At 41.9% G+C, this 19,503-nt stretch overlaps 1 protein-coding gene across 2 annotated transcripts in view; it reads left to right on the top strand.

Annotated features, from left to right (window-relative positions):
- The window catches only part of Ncapd3 (non-SMC condensin II complex subunit D3), an 82,463-nt gene that overhangs the window by 2,971 nt on the left and 59,989 nt on the right, over positions 1-19,503 (top strand). For both annotated transcript variants that reach the window (XM_050160086.1, XM_050160085.1), the window contains 11 exons: positions 7,456-7,610; positions 11,545-11,707; positions 12,521-12,705; positions 13,077-13,247; positions 13,355-13,416; positions 13,736-13,823; positions 14,540-14,673; positions 17,167-17,239; positions 18,287-18,412; positions 18,545-18,797; positions 19,235-19,291. In XM_050160086.1, coding sequence (XP_050016043.1) covers positions 7,456-7,610; positions 11,545-11,707; positions 12,521-12,705; positions 13,077-13,247; positions 13,355-13,416; positions 13,736-13,823; positions 14,540-14,673; positions 17,167-17,239; positions 18,287-18,412; positions 18,545-18,797; positions 19,235-19,291 — 1,467 coding nt within the window. The remainder of the gene's footprint in view (positions 1-7,455; positions 7,611-11,544; positions 11,708-12,520; positions 12,706-13,076; positions 13,248-13,354; positions 13,417-13,735; positions 13,824-14,539; positions 14,674-17,166; positions 17,240-18,286; positions 18,413-18,544; positions 18,798-19,234; positions 19,292-19,503) is intronic.

Raw genomic sequence — 19,503 nt, 5'->3', positions numbered from 1 at the left:
TGAACAGAGATCTCTCAACAGAAGAAGTTCAAATGGCCAAAAGACACCTAAGGTCATGCTCAACTTCCTTAGCGATCAGGGAAATGCAAATCAAGACAACTTTAAGATACCATCTTACACCTGTCAGAATGGCTAAAATCAAAAACACCAATGATAGCCTGTGCTGGAGAGGTTGTGGAGAAAGGGGTACATGGTGGTGCTTTTAAGTCAGGTGACTGCCCGATCATCGCCTGTGCTTCTGGCGGTAACTCCAGTAAACAAACTCGTTGGCTCACCATTAGTCGGAATCTTTTCTTTGGTTGTTAGTGCCCTATCGATCTGGTGATAAGATGGGTACCTGAGGCCACGATGAATGTAGAAGCATGCTTGAAAGCAATCCTAGAGTGGCTGGCTTCCTCTGTGGTAGTGGTTCTCAGCCTCCCCAGTGCTGCGACCCTTTAATACGGCTCCTTCTGTTGTGGTGACCCACAGCCATAAAATTATTTTGTTGCTATTTAATAATTGTAATTTTGCTACCGTTATGAATTGTAATGTAAATATCTGATATGCAGGATATCTGGTATGTGAGCCCTGTGAGAGGGTCGTTTGACACACACACTCCCCCAACAGAGTTGGGACTCACAGGTTGAGTGCAAACCTTTTTGATAGAGTTTACCGTACAAGCAGGCTATAGTGATGGGGATGCCCTGACAATGGAGAATGAACTAGAGACTATATTGCAGTGTCTGAAAAAAAAGCATATTTGAAACTGGATTACAGACCGGCTAAGGCAGCAGCTTTTTGGTCCTTGCAGTTGAAGCGGCACTGTCTGCATACGTGAGGAATTGCAGTGGAAAAAGAACACGTGATGCTGCCCTCCACCTTTGCTTCAGACTCAGGAACGGTGGGGAAAGGAGATGAGATGGAGGTATTGGCTTGCTGCTTCAGCTGGCAGTGGGACATAATGAACAGGGTACAAATTAAATCTGTGCTAGAGAGAGCCCTTTCTAGCATTAAAACCTGGGAACCTGTGGGAAAAATCAGAGAGCAAGGAGAGACTAAGGGAGACGTGAGTAAAGATACTCCTCCAGTTTAATTTTTAGTGCAAAGAAGCGAGGCAGGGGTGACCCATAATTCAGCATGAAAGTGGAGGCCTTAATAATGGCCTAGCGTAAGTATCTGATAATTAGGGAGTACTCTCCTCCAAACTGCTTCAACTGGGAACGACTTAGGTAAGAAATGAAGAAGCCTCTCACAGCCTGGCTCGTGAGGCTGTGGGACATGGAGCAGATGGCATCAATCTGAGTGTGCTGAAGCTTACTTAGATTCTGAGAAATAAAATTGCTCTCCCTCCTTGAGACAAAGACTACATAGCCTGAGGTAATACAAAGGAAGTAGTTCCTGATTGGCTCACACGAGCCGGTGGGCACTCTTGACTGACGCTGGCCCAAGTTTCCCTAACTATCAGGGACTGGAAGATGACAGTACAAGGAATTAGAGAAGAAATTGAGCATCAGAGCATCAGAGAAGTGTAGGATTCCCAGATCTTTGGGTGATTAGGTTCATGGGGTGTTGAGACTGCAGACTGCAGGCCTGGTATGGGACTTCAGTGTCTTTGCTGACCCCATAAGTAAGGCATGATCTTGTAGAGACAGGAGAGGCTATATAGTAGGTATTTTTTTTATTTTAAGTTTTTTATTCATTTTATATATCAACCACAGGTCTCCCTATCTCCCCTCTGCTCGTTCCCTTCCTCCCCCAGCCCTTCCCCCATCCGCTCCTCCAAAAGGGTATGGTCTCCCATGGGGAGTCAACAAAGCCTGGCACATTAATTTGAGGCAGGACCAAGCCCCTCTCCGCTACATGAAGGATGAGCAAGGTATCCCACCTTAGGGAATGGGCTCAAAGGCTACGTTATGTCTTAGTGACAGCCTGGCATATACACTGGGGACATGTAAATCAGAAATGGAAGGTGCTGAAACCCTCAGGAGGGACTGGAAAGGAGGGAAGACAGATGATGTGGCCTATCGCGATCACTGGAAAGCAAGTGTAAGGTCTGTGTCAAGTGAGAATTCGTAGAGGAAAAATTGCTAAGTAGCCAAATTCTTGCTTCTGGGCCTCTGCAAGGCTGTAAGAGCCGAGCCCATGGTTTGCTGAAGGCATTAATGATAGAGTAGTGCATGTGAGAAAGGTTTCTTTGATTGTTTTTAATTGAGCTATACATTTTCCACACCCTCCTTCCACCCTCCCCCATGCGCCCCATGTTCCCAATTTACTCAGTAGATCTTATCTTTTTCTCCTTTCTAGACAGATCTATGTATAGTTCTCTTAGGATCTTCTTTGTTGTCTACGTTCTCTAGTGTTTGGGGTTGCAGACTGTAAGCTGGTTATTTTTTGCTTTATGCCTAAAAGGCATTTATGAGCTGGGCGGTGGTGGCGCACACCTTTAATCCCAGCAGAGGCAGGCGGATCTCTGCAAGTTCGAGGCCAGCCTGGTCTACAAGAGCTAGTTCCAGGACAGGCTCCAAAGCTACAGAAAAACCCTGTCTCGGAAAAAAAAAACAAACAAACAAACATAAAAGGCATTTATGAGTGAGTACATTATATTTGTCTTTCTGGGTCTGTGTTACCTCACTCAGTATGGCTTTTTCTAGTTCCATTTGCCTACAAATTTCAAGATGTCAGTATTTTTTATTGTTCCATTGTGTAAATATACCACATTTTCCTTATCTGTTCTTCAGTTGAGGGGTATCTCGGTTATTTCCAGGTTCTGGCTATTACCGACAATGCTGCTGTGAACATAGTTGAGCACGTGTCCTTGTGGTATGACTGAGCATCCTTTGGGTACATGCCCAAGAATGGTATTACTGGGTCTTGAGTTAGATTGATTCCTAATTATTTGAGAAATAGCCATACTGATTTCCAAAGTGGCTGTACAAGTTTGCATTCCCACCAGCAATGGGGGAGTATTCCCCTTACTCCACATCCTCTCCAGCATAAGTTGTCATCAATGTTTTTGATCTTGGCCATTTTGACAGGTTTAAGAGGGTATATTTCAGAATTGTTTTGATTTGCATTTCTCTGATTAAGGATGTTGAGCATTTCCTTAGGTGTCTTTCATCCATTTGAGATTCATCTGTTAAGAGTTCTTTGTTTGGGTCTGTACCCCATTTTTTATTGGATTGTTTGTTCTTTTGAGGTCTAGTTTTTTGTGTATTTTGGAGATCAGTCCTTTGTCAGATGTAGAGTTGGTCAAGATCTTTTTTTTTTTTCCTCTTTAAGGGTCTCAATCATCTTTATAAAGCTATTTTTAGTTCATTTTCTTCTGCTTCATCTGTGTTGCAATGTTCAGGTCTTGGTGATATAGAACCACTAATATTTTATCATGCTGTGTTACTCTTTATGTTGTTGAATGTATTTTTACCCTGTTGTCTACCCATCTCTTCCTCCAATCGGAATATGTGGAGCCTGTGTTTTGGGGCCTGTCCCTTTTCCCCCAATTAGTATAGTTGAGAGCTATGCCTCCGTTGATCGCTCCTTCAGGTGTAGGCAGAGGAGAGCCTGCAGTGATCATTCCTCTGGGTGCCTATGGGCCCAAGGCTCAGATGGTCATTCTTTCTGGTCTTGTTGAGGCTGAGGCTCTGGTGGTCAGATAACTTCTGGAGGCCACTGCTGTCGTCCTGGCTTTTGCTGCTCACACTTCTCCTCCTGGCAGCCTGGCCCACCCGCAGCACTGCTGCTCATGCTTCTCTTCCCAGTGGTCTGCGTGAAGAAGTTTTAATCTTGTTCACAGTGTGGGTAATTACCTCTTCCAGATCATACACTGTGTCCATATTCCCCTCACAGTAAGTATGCAGGGAGTGGAGTAGCTTGTGCCTTGGGACCCTTTCAGTAGCCATGTGTGACAGATGGAGAGATGCTGCCCGGAGGCCAGGAAGCAGGCTGCAGTGGAGAGCAAATGAGAGTAGGACTCTTCCCCCCTTGGCCCAGGGCTGGCCCTCATGCCACAGAACTTCCTTTCTTCTCTTCTGTCTGCTTTTCTAGCACATGTTACCTTTGGCTGCTGTGGGACAATGTTCTTGTACCCTATAAAGACTTGTCACTGCATTGCTTTAATAAAACGCTGATTGGCCAGTAGGCAGGCAGGAAGTATAGGTGGGGCAATGAGAACAGGAGAATTCTGGGAAGAAGAAAGGCTCAGTCTGCAGTCGTCACCCATACACAGATGAAGCAAGATGAGAATACCTCACCAATAAAATGTACCAAGCCCCGTGGCTAACACAGACAAGAATTATGGGCTAAGATGTATGGGCTGTGTATTACTTTGGGACTGAACTGCTGCAGGACTGGTCAGGACAGAAACCTCTGTCAGCATTTGGCATCAGAGATGCTTTGGTTAGTTTGTTGTTGTTGTTGTTGTTGTTTTAGCTACCATTGGACAAATTGTTGAGCCCTATAAATCCCAGTTTCCTCATCTGCCAAATGTAGTTTATACTATCAAACAGGGCTTTTGTACAGAGGAACTTATTGCCTGGTGTGTAGTACCTGATGAACAAATACTAATGCTGATTCTGACTCTCTCAACTCAGAGTCCAAACACCTATTTCCTTTGCCCCGTGCCTTGTTACCATATCCTCTGTCTTTCTGCATTTATTTCCCTTGTGCCCTCCTGTGTTCATGTCCCGTTGAGAAGCCATCCTCCCTCCATCTCTCCCCTCACTACCAGTTATATTTCCTGTTTACTCTTCAGTGTTGTACACACATTATATATTACTGTGTTGATTCGTGCATAATTTAAAAATATAGTTGTTTTATAGAGAGTTTTGTTTGTAGCTAGTACATGTTTTGATCTTTAATGCACATTGTCTTTCCCAAAAATGGTGTAGTGTCAGTGATGAAAAGGTTAGCTCTGTGAGTTCGAGACCAGCCTGGTCTACAAGAGCTAGTTCCAGGACAGGCTCCAAAGCCACAGAGAAACCCTGTCTTGAAAAAAAAAAAAAAAAAAAAAAAAAAAAAAAAGGAAGAAAAGGTTAGCTGTGACTCAGTGGTCAAGTTAGCGTACTAGCATTTTCCTATATGACTCAAAGTTCAGTAGACTTTCTTTGTGTGTCAAGGGGTATTTTTCCTCTTTAGTCTTAGGTCAGCAAAGCAGGAGTTACCTCCTTTTTGCAGCTAAAAAATTAGATGAGGAGTGATTTGAATTAGGTGGGAAATGAAATGATTTGATGGCAATCTAAAATTAAATAGGAGCAGAGTCATTTATGGGAACTAGGGTACTTGACACCAGAGTGCTTTTCTTTTTTTAAATCTTTATTTTTATGTGTACAGCTATTTTGTCGCATGTGTATTTGTGCACCACATGCATGCCTATTTCCCACAGAGGCTAGAAGAGGGTGTTGGGTCCCCTAAGACTGGATTCACAGAGAATTGTGAGCCGCTGTGTGGTTGCTAGGTCCTCTAGATGGGCAGCCAGTACTCTTAACTATTGAGTCATCTTTCCAACCCTTTTAGTTTTTTTTTTTTATCAATTTATGTTTGTTTACAAAAGGTTGAATTTTATTAAGATCTTTTCCTACATGTATATCATATATATTGCTCTTATTCACCACTACCCACTTTTGAGGGGGTACTTTACCTATTTAATATTCCAAATGCTTCCAGTAAAATACTTCTGTTAGGCTGAGTGGTGGTGCATGCCTTTAATCCCAGAACTTAGGAGGCAGAGGCAGGTCAGTCTCTTAATTTGAGGCCTTTCTGGTCTACAGAATAAATTCTAGAACAGCCAGGACTTCACAGAGAAACCCTGTTTCAAAACACAACAACAACAACAACAACAAAAACAAACCTAAAAACTGCTACCACTACCACCAAAACATTTTTTGTGTAATTAGTAGGTGTTATTACATCTTAGAGATGAAGTAGAGACTCAAGAATACTAAAAGTGATATGACTTAAGTCAAACTGATATTCCTAAGAGTCTGAAACCAGGGCCAGTCATTGCCTTCAAAATTTGAGCTGACGCTAGTGATGGTATCGAGCTACCTCCTATGATGAGCACTGAAACACTGCTGCATGTTCAGAGAGCTTTGGCCACAGTCTTCAGTTTTCTGAGCGTTGGACCCAGTCTTGCTTGTGGTTGTCCCTTTACCACTGACTGATCTGCTTTCCCAGCCCCATTGTGTCTTCTTTCAGACAGTTTGTGTGCCTTTGGAAGGAGTGCTGTGCAGAGGACTTGGGCTACTGAAACTTCCAGTGTACAGAAGATGATGGACAGATTGTACTCTGAGGAGACTTCCAAATTGCTGAGCGTAGTGTGATACCTCATGTCTAGTTCTGTCTTTATATTAATGCTCTGTCCAAGTTCTTCCTAAGTGTCCTCCCAAGTGATGATGAACTTATAAAGAATATTAATTTAAAGATTCCTGACTGACAATTTGAGATAGAAATAGTCACGAACTTAACTGGTCCAAATAGATGGGGTGGAGGAATAGCTGGTTAGAAAAATGAGTTGAATTTAGGTAGAGAAGTGTGTTGAGGAATGTCCCGGGAAGGCTGTGTTGCTGTCTCTTAGACACACATTCTTCTCATTTCGTGCTTGGGAGTCACTGAGTATTTTTGTAGGAGCCCAGCGTGTATCTTCTAGACGTTTTGGGAAGTGGTTTCTCTGCTATGACACAAACAAGACTTTATTGTCCAAGAACACAGTGAAATGGTGTATGTTTTATTTGGGTTTATTACCGTGTTTATGAGATTTTCACAGAGAAGAGGCTGACGCGCTCTGTGATGCTTGCGTCTTCTCAGTGGTGCTCACAAGAAAACTTGATCATTTAAGTTTGTTCAAGAACAATTTCCTGAAGCTGTTACATCTAAAACATGTTTTCTTCTAGATTTACTTTTATTTTATGTAAATGAATATTTTGCTTGCATATATGTCTATGTACTACATGCATGCCTGGTGCCTACAGAAGAGGGTGTCAGATCCCCTGAGACTGGAGATAGAGATGGTTGTGAACCTTTTTTTTTTTTTTTTGAGATAGGCTTTCTCTGTGTAGCCCTGGCTGTCCTAGAACTTGCTTTGTAGACCAGGCTGGCCTCTAATTCATAGAGATCCTCCTGCCTCTGTATCCTGAGTTCTGGCATTAAAGGTGTTTGTCATCAAACCTGGTCCTTTTGGACTTTTGAGACAGGGACTTGCTGAGCATTTCTGTTTCTTCTAAAACTCACCTTGTGGCTCTGGGTAGGCTTTGAACTTGTGGTAATCCCTTGCCTACGTGCCTGGATTATTCCTGACCACCATGCTTAAGTTACAAAAGGTTTCCTTAATCATGGTGGCTTTCCTTTTATTACATATGACACCTGTATGACTGTGGTCATATATGTGAATAGTGACTTTTCTAGAATATACATGACATCTAAAGGTGATTGTTTTTTACTTGTTTGAGAGCATTTACTAATTTTACTCCATTTTCTCCTAAGAATGGGTGAACTCAGTGTGGGAACTGGACTTCACGGAGACTGAGCCTTTGGATCCCAGCATAGTAGCAGAGATCTTAGAGAACGGAATAGATGCATTCACATCACTCTATGGGAGTCTTTTCCCCTTTGCTGCTGAAGAAAACGGATCTCTAGAGGTAAAAAGATAAGAAGTCAATCAAGCGACCCACTTTTATGTGTTGCAGTGGATGAGAGTCATTATAGTTTAAATTAAAAATAGTTTTCTTGGGTCAGAGTATTGTGAAAATTGTACTTTGTTCATCAGACTGTCCTAGTAGCTTTGCTTCAAAAAGTTTGAGGCTCTAGTTGTGATTTCTGTTTTCAAGACATGACCACCTTTTCACAATAGCAGTTTAAAGGTGAAACCAAGTGAATAGGCCACGAGAGTGAAACAACAGTTCCAGGAAGCTTGTACTGAAGCAGTAAGTAGTTGGTGGTTTACACGCGGCCTGAACATTGTTCTGCCTCCTGTGCTGGTGGAGGTCACAGCTGTCAGAGTGCAGCTTAGTCCTGCTTCTTAGATGCCTTCCACATTTTCCTTTGAGTTAGTTAGTAGTCTCTCACTAACTTGCATGTTTGCTGAGTAGTCTAGGCTAGCTGGCCAGTCATCTTCAGGAATCTGCCTGTCGCTGCTATCTGAGAGTCCGAGCTCGGGCATCTCATGCTTTGTGAGCCAAGTGCTATGCCTACTAAGGCATCTCTCCAGCCTCCGTGTGCTTGTTGATGTTGAGATCATTAACTTTTTTTTAAAAGGTCAGCCAAGTATGGTGGTACATACCTTTAGTCCTAGCACTCAGGAAACAGAGGCAGGCAGATCTCTGTGAGTTTGAGGCCATCCTGGTCTATATAGGGAGTTCCAGGGAGTCCTGAGTTATATAGTGAGACCCTGTCTTAAAAAAAAATAAATAAAAATAAAAATAAATAAGCTGTCATAGTGGCACACACCTGTAATCCCTGTACTTGGGAGGATGAGACAGGGGATTGATTGTTGCTGTAAATTTAAGGTTATAGAGAAGATCATGTCTCAAACACCAGAAGGGCCAGTAAGAGGGCTGGATGCTCAGTGTTCAGCAGGTAAAGACGGGTGCTTGCTACGATTCCTAACAACCTGAGTTTGATTCTCAGGACCCATGTGATTGAATGAAAGAACTACCTCCTGTAATTGCCCTCTGACCCTCATATGTGTGCTGTGTGATCTGGTCATAAGTGTTCACATACACACAAACACACACAAACCACATAAATGTAATTTAACAAAGTGTTTTAAGGGAGAAAAAGAGAAACCCAAAAGGCTAAGAAACAGAATTTAAAAAAAGCCTTAATATAGGCCATATGTGATAATGCACCACTCTGATATCAGTTTAGGAGGCAGAGGCAGGTGGATCTCTGTGAGTTGCAGTTCCAGGCCAGATAGGACTGCTCAAGAATAAATCATCTAATTAAACATTCCTTTAGAGTAATGCTAAGCATTCCATTGAGTACTTTAGAAGAGAGGGTTAGGGTGGAGGTATAGTGGGAATATGTAAGGAATGTTTAGAATTATGACTGTGTGCTATGGATGGCATTCGGAATTTTTAATCATGTGGACATAGGACAGTAAGTTAAACTGAGAACAAGTTACAGGTAATTTTTAATGGTATCCTAATTAGATCTCTTTTGGTTTGATAAAGTGCCATGCCCAAAGCAGTTTGTGGGGGAAGGTTATTTCATCTTACACTTTGGAATAACGGTCTATCACTGAGGAAAGTTAGGGCGGGATCCTGGAGCAGAAGCCCTAGAGGAGTGCTGCTTACTGACTTGCTCCATGGTTTGCTCAGCCTACCTTACAGCATCAGGACTAGCAGTCAAGGGATGGCACGGCCCACAGCAAACTGGGCCCCCCAACATCAATCATCAGTCAAGAAAATGCTGCATATACTTGCCTGCAGGCCAGTCTTGTGGGGACAAGTTTTCAGTTCAAGTTCCCTCTTCCCAAGTAACTCTAGCTTATGTCAAGATAATATAAAACTAGCCAGCATAAATGGGCTTCACCTGCGGAATGTGGTAAACTTAGTAAGTCATGATTATGTATGAGGTTCTATTTTAAGAAGCATGCATTTATTTACTTACGGCATGAGTAGATCTGTTTAGAACAAATGTTCTTCCCCATAGGCAGACTCGGTGTGAAAAACTGCACCATGAGATTCCCTGAGAAACTGCTGGGGTAGTATATACTGAGTGCTAATGGTGTGGTCTGTAGTTTAGCTGTGGAAATTGGTAAGGAAAGCTCAAAACAGGAAAAAAATTTTAGATAGAATAAACTTCCAGGTTATGTATGAGTGAGAAAGAAGGGCTACTCAGCCAGTGTGCATGAGGCCTTAGGTTCAGTTCCCAGTACTGCCTGTAAAACCCTAGAACAACACTACCACGAAGAGGACATTAACCACAGTGAAATGTTTGAAGATCCTTGAAAGGCATGACTGGTAGTTAGAAGTACAGATCACAAAGCCAGAAGGTAAGAGCAAAATGTTCCAGATCAGGGTGTGAGTAGACGTGAAAAAGGTCATACTAGGTAGAGCAAGAGGAGGACATAGTAGGAATGGGGAGCTCTTGAGTAAGGCCACAGGGGAGTGGTCAGTGATGGGTGTGAAGGCCGCAGACTAGATAGCAGCCATGGGATCGCCTTTGTACAGGTGATGCCACTAGCAGAGTTCTGGTGACTAGATAGTGCAGTCTGTGGAGGTGCCCAGTGCATTTGGGGTAGAATAGAACTGTCCAGGAAGGAACAAACAAAAGGATTTTCCTCCCCCTTTTTCTTCTTCTCTGGCAGGGACTTGCTGTGCACTCCAGGCTGGCCTCAAATTCCTTCTTCTGCTTCAGCCTCCCAAGTACTGAGATTCTAGACATGCCATCATGTCCAGTTTGTCTGTAAAGTAGTTTGTGCTGTGTAGCATGGCTTCTCTGCAGCTTTGCCTATCCCTTACCCTATCTTTTTTGTTACTGTCTCTGGTTGTTTGATTTTGAGGCAGGATCTCACCATTTAGTCTGGCTATCCTAGAACTCACTATGTAGACCAGGCTGGCCTCATACTTAGAGGTTCACCTGCCTCTGCCTTGAGAATGCTGAGGTTAAAGGCATGTGCTACATGCCCTGCTTTTTGCCCTATCTTTTGAAGGAAGGCAGAAATGCAGTCTGATTTCCTGAATTTTGTTATTTTGTTAGCCTTTGTTTTTTTTAAAAGATGCTCAAGGCCTATGTGGTTGTGCATACATGCGATGGACTTGGGAAGGAACCAATGCTGTGGGCTTGTCTGTGGAGTATTTTCATGATTTTGGTTTATATAGGAGGGCTCAGTCCCTGTGGCTGATACCATAACTATGTAGGTTAGCTGTATAAGAAGCAAGCTGAACAGAGGGCAGAGAGCTAGCCAGTAAGCAACATTCCTCCAAGACTTCTGCCTCAGTTTCTACTCTTGTTCCAGCCCTGATTTCCCTCAGTGATGGATTATGACCTGGAAGTATAAACAAAATAAACTCCCCTCCCCACAAGTTGATTTTGGTTACGATGTTTACACAGCAACAGAAAACAAGCTACAGTACGTCTTTCATCATTATGAACTCTGAAGCAGAGATGGTCGCAAACTGTGCCTGGGCTGTAATCTTCAAAAGCCTGCTACAGGGACCTACTTCTGCCTGCCAATCCCTACCCTAAAGCTTCCACAGCCTTACAGTATGGCACCAGCAGCTGGGAACAAACACTTAATACACTTAAGACACAGACTCGTGGTGCTATTTCAAAGTCAGACCAGAACACCTTAGTTTTTTGTTTCTCTCTCTTTGGAAATGGCAGACACTTATACTTAGTAGTTAGACTGTGTGTGTGTGTGTGTGTGTGTGTGTGTGTGTGTGTGTGCGCGCGCGCGCGCGCGTGCATGTACACACATGTTGCTAGGGATCCAGCCCAAGACTTGAGCATGCTAAGCAAGCACTGAAGTGCAGCTGCACTCCTCGTGTCTCTGTTGAGAGGCTAGGTCTTATAAATAACAGTAGGCTTTTTAATTACCGACTTTTGTGATTTGCACTTTCCTCCCAGAGCATCTGGACCTTCTTCATTGAGAATAAAATTTCCATTAATACACTGGTGGCGTTATTCTGTCACTTCGTCCAGGAAGCACATAAAAAAGATGCCAGTGTACAATATCGAGAATATGGCCTTCATGCTGCTGGCCTCTATTTTTTGCTACTAGAAATACCAGGTATGTATACATCTGGCCCTCAGTGTTTATAGGTTCCACGTTTATATGCAACCAATTGAATGGAAAAAATACTTGAAAATGTTATGTTGTTGATACTGTGTATATTCTTAATCCTGTGATGATTGGCTCTGTGTTGAACATATACAGACTTTTCACTTAGTTCCTAACCCATACAGCAGAGCAGTTATTATATACTTTTTACCCTGTTCTAGGACTGAAGTTGAAAATGATACATTTTTACTGACGCCTCACCAGTTCCTCAGGGTCAGATGGAAAGGCCATCTCTTGCTTCTTAAATTTTGCATCTGCTGTTAATGCATATTGTGTGTATGTGTGTGTGCATGTGTGTGTGTTTGAATGCTTATGATAAATGTGTACACATGTGTATGAAGCCTGAAGTTAGCGTCATATGACTTTCCTCATAGATCCCCACTCTATTAAGACAGGATATCTCTGATCCCAGAGCTCACGGTTCCTCATCAATTTTGGTCAGTTCAGCTGGCTAGCAACTAGGGATCCCTGTCTGCGTGTTTGGGGAATTACAGGCAGGCTATTATGTTCTCCCAGCTTTTATGTAGATTCTGGGGATCCTTACAGAGCATGTGTTTTTACATTAAGCCATCTCCCTCGCCTAATATACATATTTTAAGACAATTAAACCTAACTTGCTTACACTGTTGGAGTGAGTTGCATGCCTGTAATCTCAGCACTTTAAAGGATGAAACAAGAGGTTTATGAATTTCAATTTATCAAGGCCCTATCTTTAAAACAAAACAAATCCTAACATGCACATTCTATGTTCCTGATGACTAGGCAGTGTAGTCAATCAAGTATTCCACCCTGTGATGTTTGACAAGTGTATTCAGATTTTAAAGAAGAGCTGGCCTCAAGATTCTAACTTGAGTCAAAAAAGAAAAAAGGAACACTTCAGGAGTTCTAAGGATAATCATAGGAGGGGCAGAAAAAGAGGAAAACCGCCTAGGAAAGAAGATAATCAGGTAAGCAGGTGGGATAAAGTGACATTTCCAAGCTGTGCATGGTGATACACAGACTAGCTTTGTCTACATAGTGAGTTTCAGGATTGCCAGGGCTATAGGACTGTCAGCACATGTACACACATACACACACACACACACACACTACAGGACTGTCAGCACATGTGCGCACACAGACACACAAAGTTAAAGGAACTATAGTATGCTAGTGCAAATCACTGTAGCCTTTGATACCTAGACCAACACAAGGGCCAGGTCAAAGTCAGATCATCTGGTGAGCCCAGCGATGACTGGCACTGACTTCATTTGGGCTAATGGAACCATGGGACAGGCACGTGAGACAACATCACAGTCATATATTTTCCATGGTCCAGGAGGATGACTATTCAGGCGAGGAAGAGGAGGAGGAAGAGGAAATTTATTTTTCTGCCCAGGACCTTTGTCAGATACGGAATGCCATATTTAATCTTCTAAAGAATTTTTTAAGGCTTCTTCCCAAGTTTTCCCTTAAAGAAAAGCCACAGTGTATACAAACTTGTATAGAGGTAAGTGAAAATCCCCAAGACTTGTGGCTAACTACAAAAAAATGTAGTAATAGCTCTTATTACTGAGTAGAAGAAACTCACACCTTTCTTGGGTACTTGTCTTCCAGGTGTTTGTTGCATTAACTAATTTTGAACCAATTCCTCATAAATTTCTTCTTTCACAAGCCAGGTGAGTCCTTAATTTTGAAACATGGCAATGTAGAGATTTTTTTCAGAACTGAAGTGCTATTTTAAGCTAACTAGTATATAAGCAGGATTTATTCATTTAAATTTGGCTTATGAAAATGCTGGTGTTGCATACAAGTATGCTAGCTGCTTAGAAGGCTGAGGCCCTTCAGTACTTTGAGTTAAGGAGTTCAGGGGCAGCCTGGGCAACACAGGGATACTGCATCCAAAAATAAAATAAATGAATGGAGAAGGCTTAATGGGCAGTTGAATATTCCTATTATAATCAAATCCATTAGCTCAGGCTTTTCCCTTTTCTTTAGGAACCTTACTGGAGTAAAATACATATCAGAGCTGGCCTATTATGGATTGTATTTGCTGTGCTTCCCAACCCATGGAGAAGGAAATAAGGTAGGGGAGAAGTATGTTCTGATTTCCTAGTTGAATTGAAAGTAGACAGACCACATAATGCAAAGATGTTTGATAATCCATTTGTCTTTGGCTAGCTGAAATTGTGTATTGCTAAAACAAGTGACCACTGGTCATATTTTCAGGGTGAGAACACATATCTTTTTATTATAGTGTATTATAATTGTTTTACTTTTTAGTTTTTGTTCATCTCATTCTTATTCATCTATACTGTGGTTAATTGAGCTAGCAGCTTGTCCTGGTGCTCCCTTGTGTCCACCTGAATGCTAGCATTATAGGCAAGCTGCATGCCTGCCCACCTTTAATGTGGGCTGATAAATTAGTTGTGCTGTAGTTGTGCCTGTGCAGGAAAACTGCTACAGGATTGTTACTGGCCACATTTTTAGAAATCACTGGGGAAGTGTCTTAACAGTATGCTCTGTGGGTAAGGGGCAGCTGGCTGGGGTACCATTTTGACTTACTGTATTATTTCAGGACTTGATACTGTTTCTGTAATAAAATGTCACTATTTCTGCTTGCTGTCTAACTTTCATTACCCAGTAGCTATCAAAAATATTTGGTAGCTCCATAAATTATTACTAAGTTTCCAAGATGAAGCAAATGGTTTTTGTACAACATCCTTAGTTTTCAAAAGCAAAAGCTTTGATGCCACTGGATTCTTTGTCATACTTTAAATCAATTCTTATTTTCTCTTCTAGGTTATTGGTTCTATTTTCCGTCAAATCCTAAATGTAATATTGATGTTAGAAGTAGGAGAAAGGTCCCGTTGTGGCCCCCTTGCAATAACTTCACAAGCCATTAACTGTAGAAATCGGGCGGTCCAGTTTATCAGGTAATGTGCGTGCATCTTGAATTTCTGGTTTTTATCACTCTTCCTTGATAGTCTAGGCCCTGCACTAGCCAAAGTATCTGTCTGACACTTGTGGCATGGGGGTGTCAGACCCGGTGGTGGTTTTGATGGTCAAAATTAAGCACATTGTAGCCAGTCTGTTTCCTGTGCTTGTTCCCATCTGACAACTTCTGTATTAGGGCATTGTTAAGGACAGAGTTAATCTATCGTTCCTGGGCCAGACTCCATCCAGTGTACAGTCAGCTGGGAGGATGGCTGCCGCTTTTCTGTCATTGTCTGCTTGGGTATTTTCCTCTCCAAAACAGAAAGTCTGCCTCCTCTTCCACTTTTTCTCTGTACTTGCATTTCTGTTTCTTGCACATTTTTCTTTGTTCTCCTATTCCATCCTCTACAACAGAAAGTACTTGCTGAAGGATGAAAGTAAGTAAATGGCTTTGAATTTCTTATAATAATTGATAGTCTTATGGGTTGGTTTTTTTTTTTTTTTTGCCATGAATTGCTTAGCTCCTCTTAAAAGTCTGGACCCTCCTGGCTTTATTGGGAAAGGTCCCTTTGCTGTGTCTTCCACTTGTGACTCCTCCATCCCTGAGTATTGGCATGCAGTGTAAAGTGAATGTGTGCAGGTCAGCATGCTCATGCTGCGGGCTTGCTTCCTGTGGTTTGGTGGGAGACGTTGGCACTGGGTGGTATTACCTTGTCTCTTGATAGGGTTGGTTTGTTTGGTTTGGTGATTTGAGTTAGGCTCTCGCTGTTATCTCAGCTAGACTAAAACTCACTCTGTAGACCAGCCTGGCCTGGACCTGGTGAGAATCCTCCTGCCACAGCCTCCTGAGTGCTGGTTTGCAGGTGGGAACCACCTCTGTCTAGCTAGGATAGTCTTTTCTTCTTGTTCCTTGTGTGTGTGTATGTGTGTGCGTGCCTTAGCACACGTAAGGAGACCATAGGACAGCTTGGAAGTATCTGTTCTCCCCTTCCCCCATGTGGGTCCTGGTGATTGAATTCAGCTCATTAATCTTTATTGGCAGGTGCCTTTTCCCATTGAGCCAACTCACTGACTAGCTTTATGGAAAAGAATTTTTAACACATCAAATATCTAGGATATGTTACATAGAAACAACATTGTTTTTTTCATAAGAATTTATGTCATATGCCTTTAATCCCAATACCAGGGAGGCAAAGGAAGTCGGATCTCTGAGTTCAAGGCCATCCTAGTCTACAAAGTGAGTTTCAGGATAACCAGGGTTACATAGAGAGAACCTTTGTCTCAGAAAAAAATAAAAGTAAATAAGTAGAGTTTATCGTATTGCCAGAGAATGTTTATGTAATAGTACAAACCAAAGAGTAAATCAGGAGAATACATTGGTAGTAGCACCTCACTGAACTGACACAAGCCAACACTGAGTCCTAGTGATGTATTTTCATCTTACTATGAAAATTAAGTAGAAGTAAGCCCATGAAGACTGAATTTTGTCCTCTAAATGACTGAACTTCTCAGCAATAATTCTTTAGGGAACTGCATAGGAAGCATGTTTTTCTAATCTGTTGCAATGTATCTTAATTTTACTGAAAAAGTCAAAAAGAAATAGTTTGTTTTTATGGTTTTTAGAGTGTGTGTGTGTGTGTGTGTGTGTGTGTGTGTGTGTGTGTGCGCGCGCGCGCGCGTGCGCTGACATGCACTCCTGCCCGTGCCACAGGCACATGTGGAAGTCAGAAATCAACTTTGTGGAGTCAGTTCTACCTTAAAACCTTTAAAGGTTTGTTGTTGGACTTTTGGGGCCACTGAGCTCCCAAATACATTACACATGGTGACTTATTGTTACTTATGAAGGCCCAGCCTTAGCTTGGCTTGTTTCTTGCCAGCTTTTCTTAACTTAAATTATCCTGTCTACCTTTTGCCTCTGGGCTTTCTCCTTTTCTTACTTCTGTATAGCTTACTTTCACTCTTACCCCGTAGCTGGCTGGGTGGGTGGCTCCTGTAGTCTTCTCTCTCTCTCTTTATTTTCTCTTTCCTTCCCTTTCAGATTTCTCCTTCTATTTCTACTCTCTGCCTGCCGGCCCCGTCTATCCTTTCTCCTGCCTTGCTATTGGCCGTTCAGCTCTTTATTATTCCATCAGGTGTTTTATACAAGCCAAGAATCACAGCTTCACAGAGTTAAACAAATAAAGCATAAACAAAGCAAAACATCTTTATATCATTAAACAAATGTTCCATAGCATAAACAAATGTAACATACCTTAAACTAATATTCTGCAATATATGTTTAAATGGGTTCTGGGGATCAAACTGCTTGCCAGACTTGTGTGCCAAATGCCTTTACCTGTGAGCAATGTTGCAGAGCCCAAAGGGTAGGTTGGCTTTAATATTTGAGGTTCTAAAATATTCAAATATTGGTTTTTGAGAACAGACTTAAGAAGTGCCTGTTGGGTTGTCATCATAGATACATTGTAACTGGTTTGTGTTTTTATTTGAAATAGCTCACTTGTGGATGAACTACGAGAAAGCGTATTCCCAGTCCTTGGTACTTTGTTGCAGCATATCTGTGCCAAGGTACTGTGTGCTCTAGTAATCACAGTATGTAAGTATTGCACATACACAGATAAGTGCCTGTGTATTGGTTCTCCAGCCTCACCAAAGGTAGCTTTTTAATAGATTCTCTCTTAAACAGTACGGGTTTTTCTTGTTTTTTTTTTTTTGTTTTTGTTTTTGTGGCTGTGCTCAGGCAGGGTCTTCCTACATGCTGAAGGTAGGCTTGAATTGCCACCCTCTTGCTCTTAGCCTCTTGAGTGCAGAGATGGAAGGCAAGCACCACCATACCCAGCTAACAAAATGTTCTTTTAAAATATCAAATTTTTATTTTGGGAAATGATAGACATGTACAGGAACAGGGCTGTGGCTCAGCACATTCCCATAATTTATCGGTTTTCTTTGGTTTGTATATCCTGAACATACATGCACACTGTTTTTTTTTTCTTCTGAGGCAAATTCCATCATATTCTTTCATTCATAGTATTTCAGTGTATTTATCTATAAATGATAAGAACTTTCAAACAAAAGTAAAATATTTACTATCTAAAAGACAAACTAATATCAGTTATTTCAGTTATTAATAGTGTTCAATTCTTAAAAGTTTTTTATATGTTTGCATGTTTTGCCTACATGTATATATGTGCATGTATGTCTGCCTGGTGCTCATGGAGTCCAGAAGGGAGTGCTGGATCTCCTGGAACTGTAGTTACAGACAATTAGGAGTCCCTATGTGGGTGCTGAAAACCGAACCCAGATCCTTTGCAAGAGCAGTAAGCACTCTTATTTACTGAGCCATCTCACTAGCTTCATTCTCAAAATTTTACTGATATTTCATAAATTTATGGTACTGTTTAAGCAAATGATTTTTCATTTGAACCGTAACTACTGTAGAGGTTCATAGTCTCTGAAATTGTGTTTTTCTCCAGGGGTTTATAGTTTATTTTTCAATGGGGTACAAAACATAAAATTTGATCATCACTTATCCAGTCTTTAAAGATTATTAAGTTGATCCCACTGCTAATTTACAGCTACAGCACGATGGTCAGTCAGCTTCCTTTTGTGTTCCAGGTGGTAGATAAAGCAGAGTATCGGACCTATGCAGCACAGTCCCTGGTCCAGTTGCTTAATAAACTTCCCTCTGAGTCATATGCTACATTCGTTGCCTGGCTTTACAAATATTCACGGAGTTCTAAGGTAGGAGATGGGTTGTATAAAAGCTTGGGCCCTGGCTCTGAGCACCAGGTGACAGCCAGGTCTGAATGCCGACGAGATCTTTGCTTTGGTTCTTACTACTGCTGATGGATTCCTCTGATTCTTCCTTGGCAGATTCCACACCGGGTTTTCACTCTTGATGTTGCTTTAGCTCTCTTAGAGCTACCTGAAAGAGAGGCGGATGACACTGTGTCATTGGAGCATCAGAAGTTTCTAAAGCACAAATTCTTTGTGCAAGAAATTATATTTGATCGTTGCTTAGACAAGGCACCTACTGTCCGCAGCAAGGCGCTGTCCAGCTTTGCACATTGTCTGGAGCTGACCTCTAGCAGCACGTCAGAGAGTATATTGGAGATCTTCATTAACAGTGAGTAGGGGAGGCTAGAGCTGCAACTCAGTGTTCACTTGACCAGTATATATGAGGCCATGGGTCAGGACCCACTATGGATGACCAAGAAAAACAAATCGAAAAATGAACTACAAGTGGATCATTCTTTGTTAAAGCTGTGCTGTATGTGTGTGTGTATTTAATTTTACCTAATCCTCATAAACCACTTCATCATTTGTTGTTCAATTATTGTGTGTAGGATCAATCCTAGGACCTCACACAGCTAAGCATGTGTTCTAAAATATGAGCATATCTCCAACTTGAAATCCCTTTTCAAGAAGGGAAGCCTGATATGTTTGAACCCCCTTTCTGAAACAACAAAAAAAAGCTCTTAGCTGTTCTGAGCGTGTCTGCTCTGGCTCTGACTGTCTGTTTCTGTGGGATTTATACTCTTTTGTCTGTCTGCTTACTTTCAGGTCGTCTAGTCTCAGGGATACAGAGTCACTCTGCCTCTTTATTGAGACAATCAACAGGTAATCATCAGTAGTTTTCAAACACCAAATTGGCTCTTTAAAAAAACTGCGCTGTTAGAATGACCCTGCTTCCATACTTACCTGTCCTAATCTAGTGTTGGTCTCTCCTTCCTCAAATGAGGTTTGTTTCAGCCATTTCATCACTCGAGTAGCATGTCGTGCGTATGCTATAGAAACTATAACAGACGTTTACCATAATCTTTTTTTTAATA

Source organism: Alexandromys fortis, unplaced genomic scaffold (genome assembly GCF_014885135.2).
Source record: "Alexandromys fortis isolate MF-2015 unplaced genomic scaffold, M_Fortis_MF-2015_v1.1 scaffold_108, whole genome shotgun sequence".
NCBI lineage: Eukaryota > Metazoa > Chordata > Mammalia > Rodentia > Cricetidae > Alexandromys > Alexandromys fortis.
The sequence above is the reverse complement of the archived record's forward strand: the minus strand, read 5'-3'. Positions and strand labels throughout refer to the sequence as shown.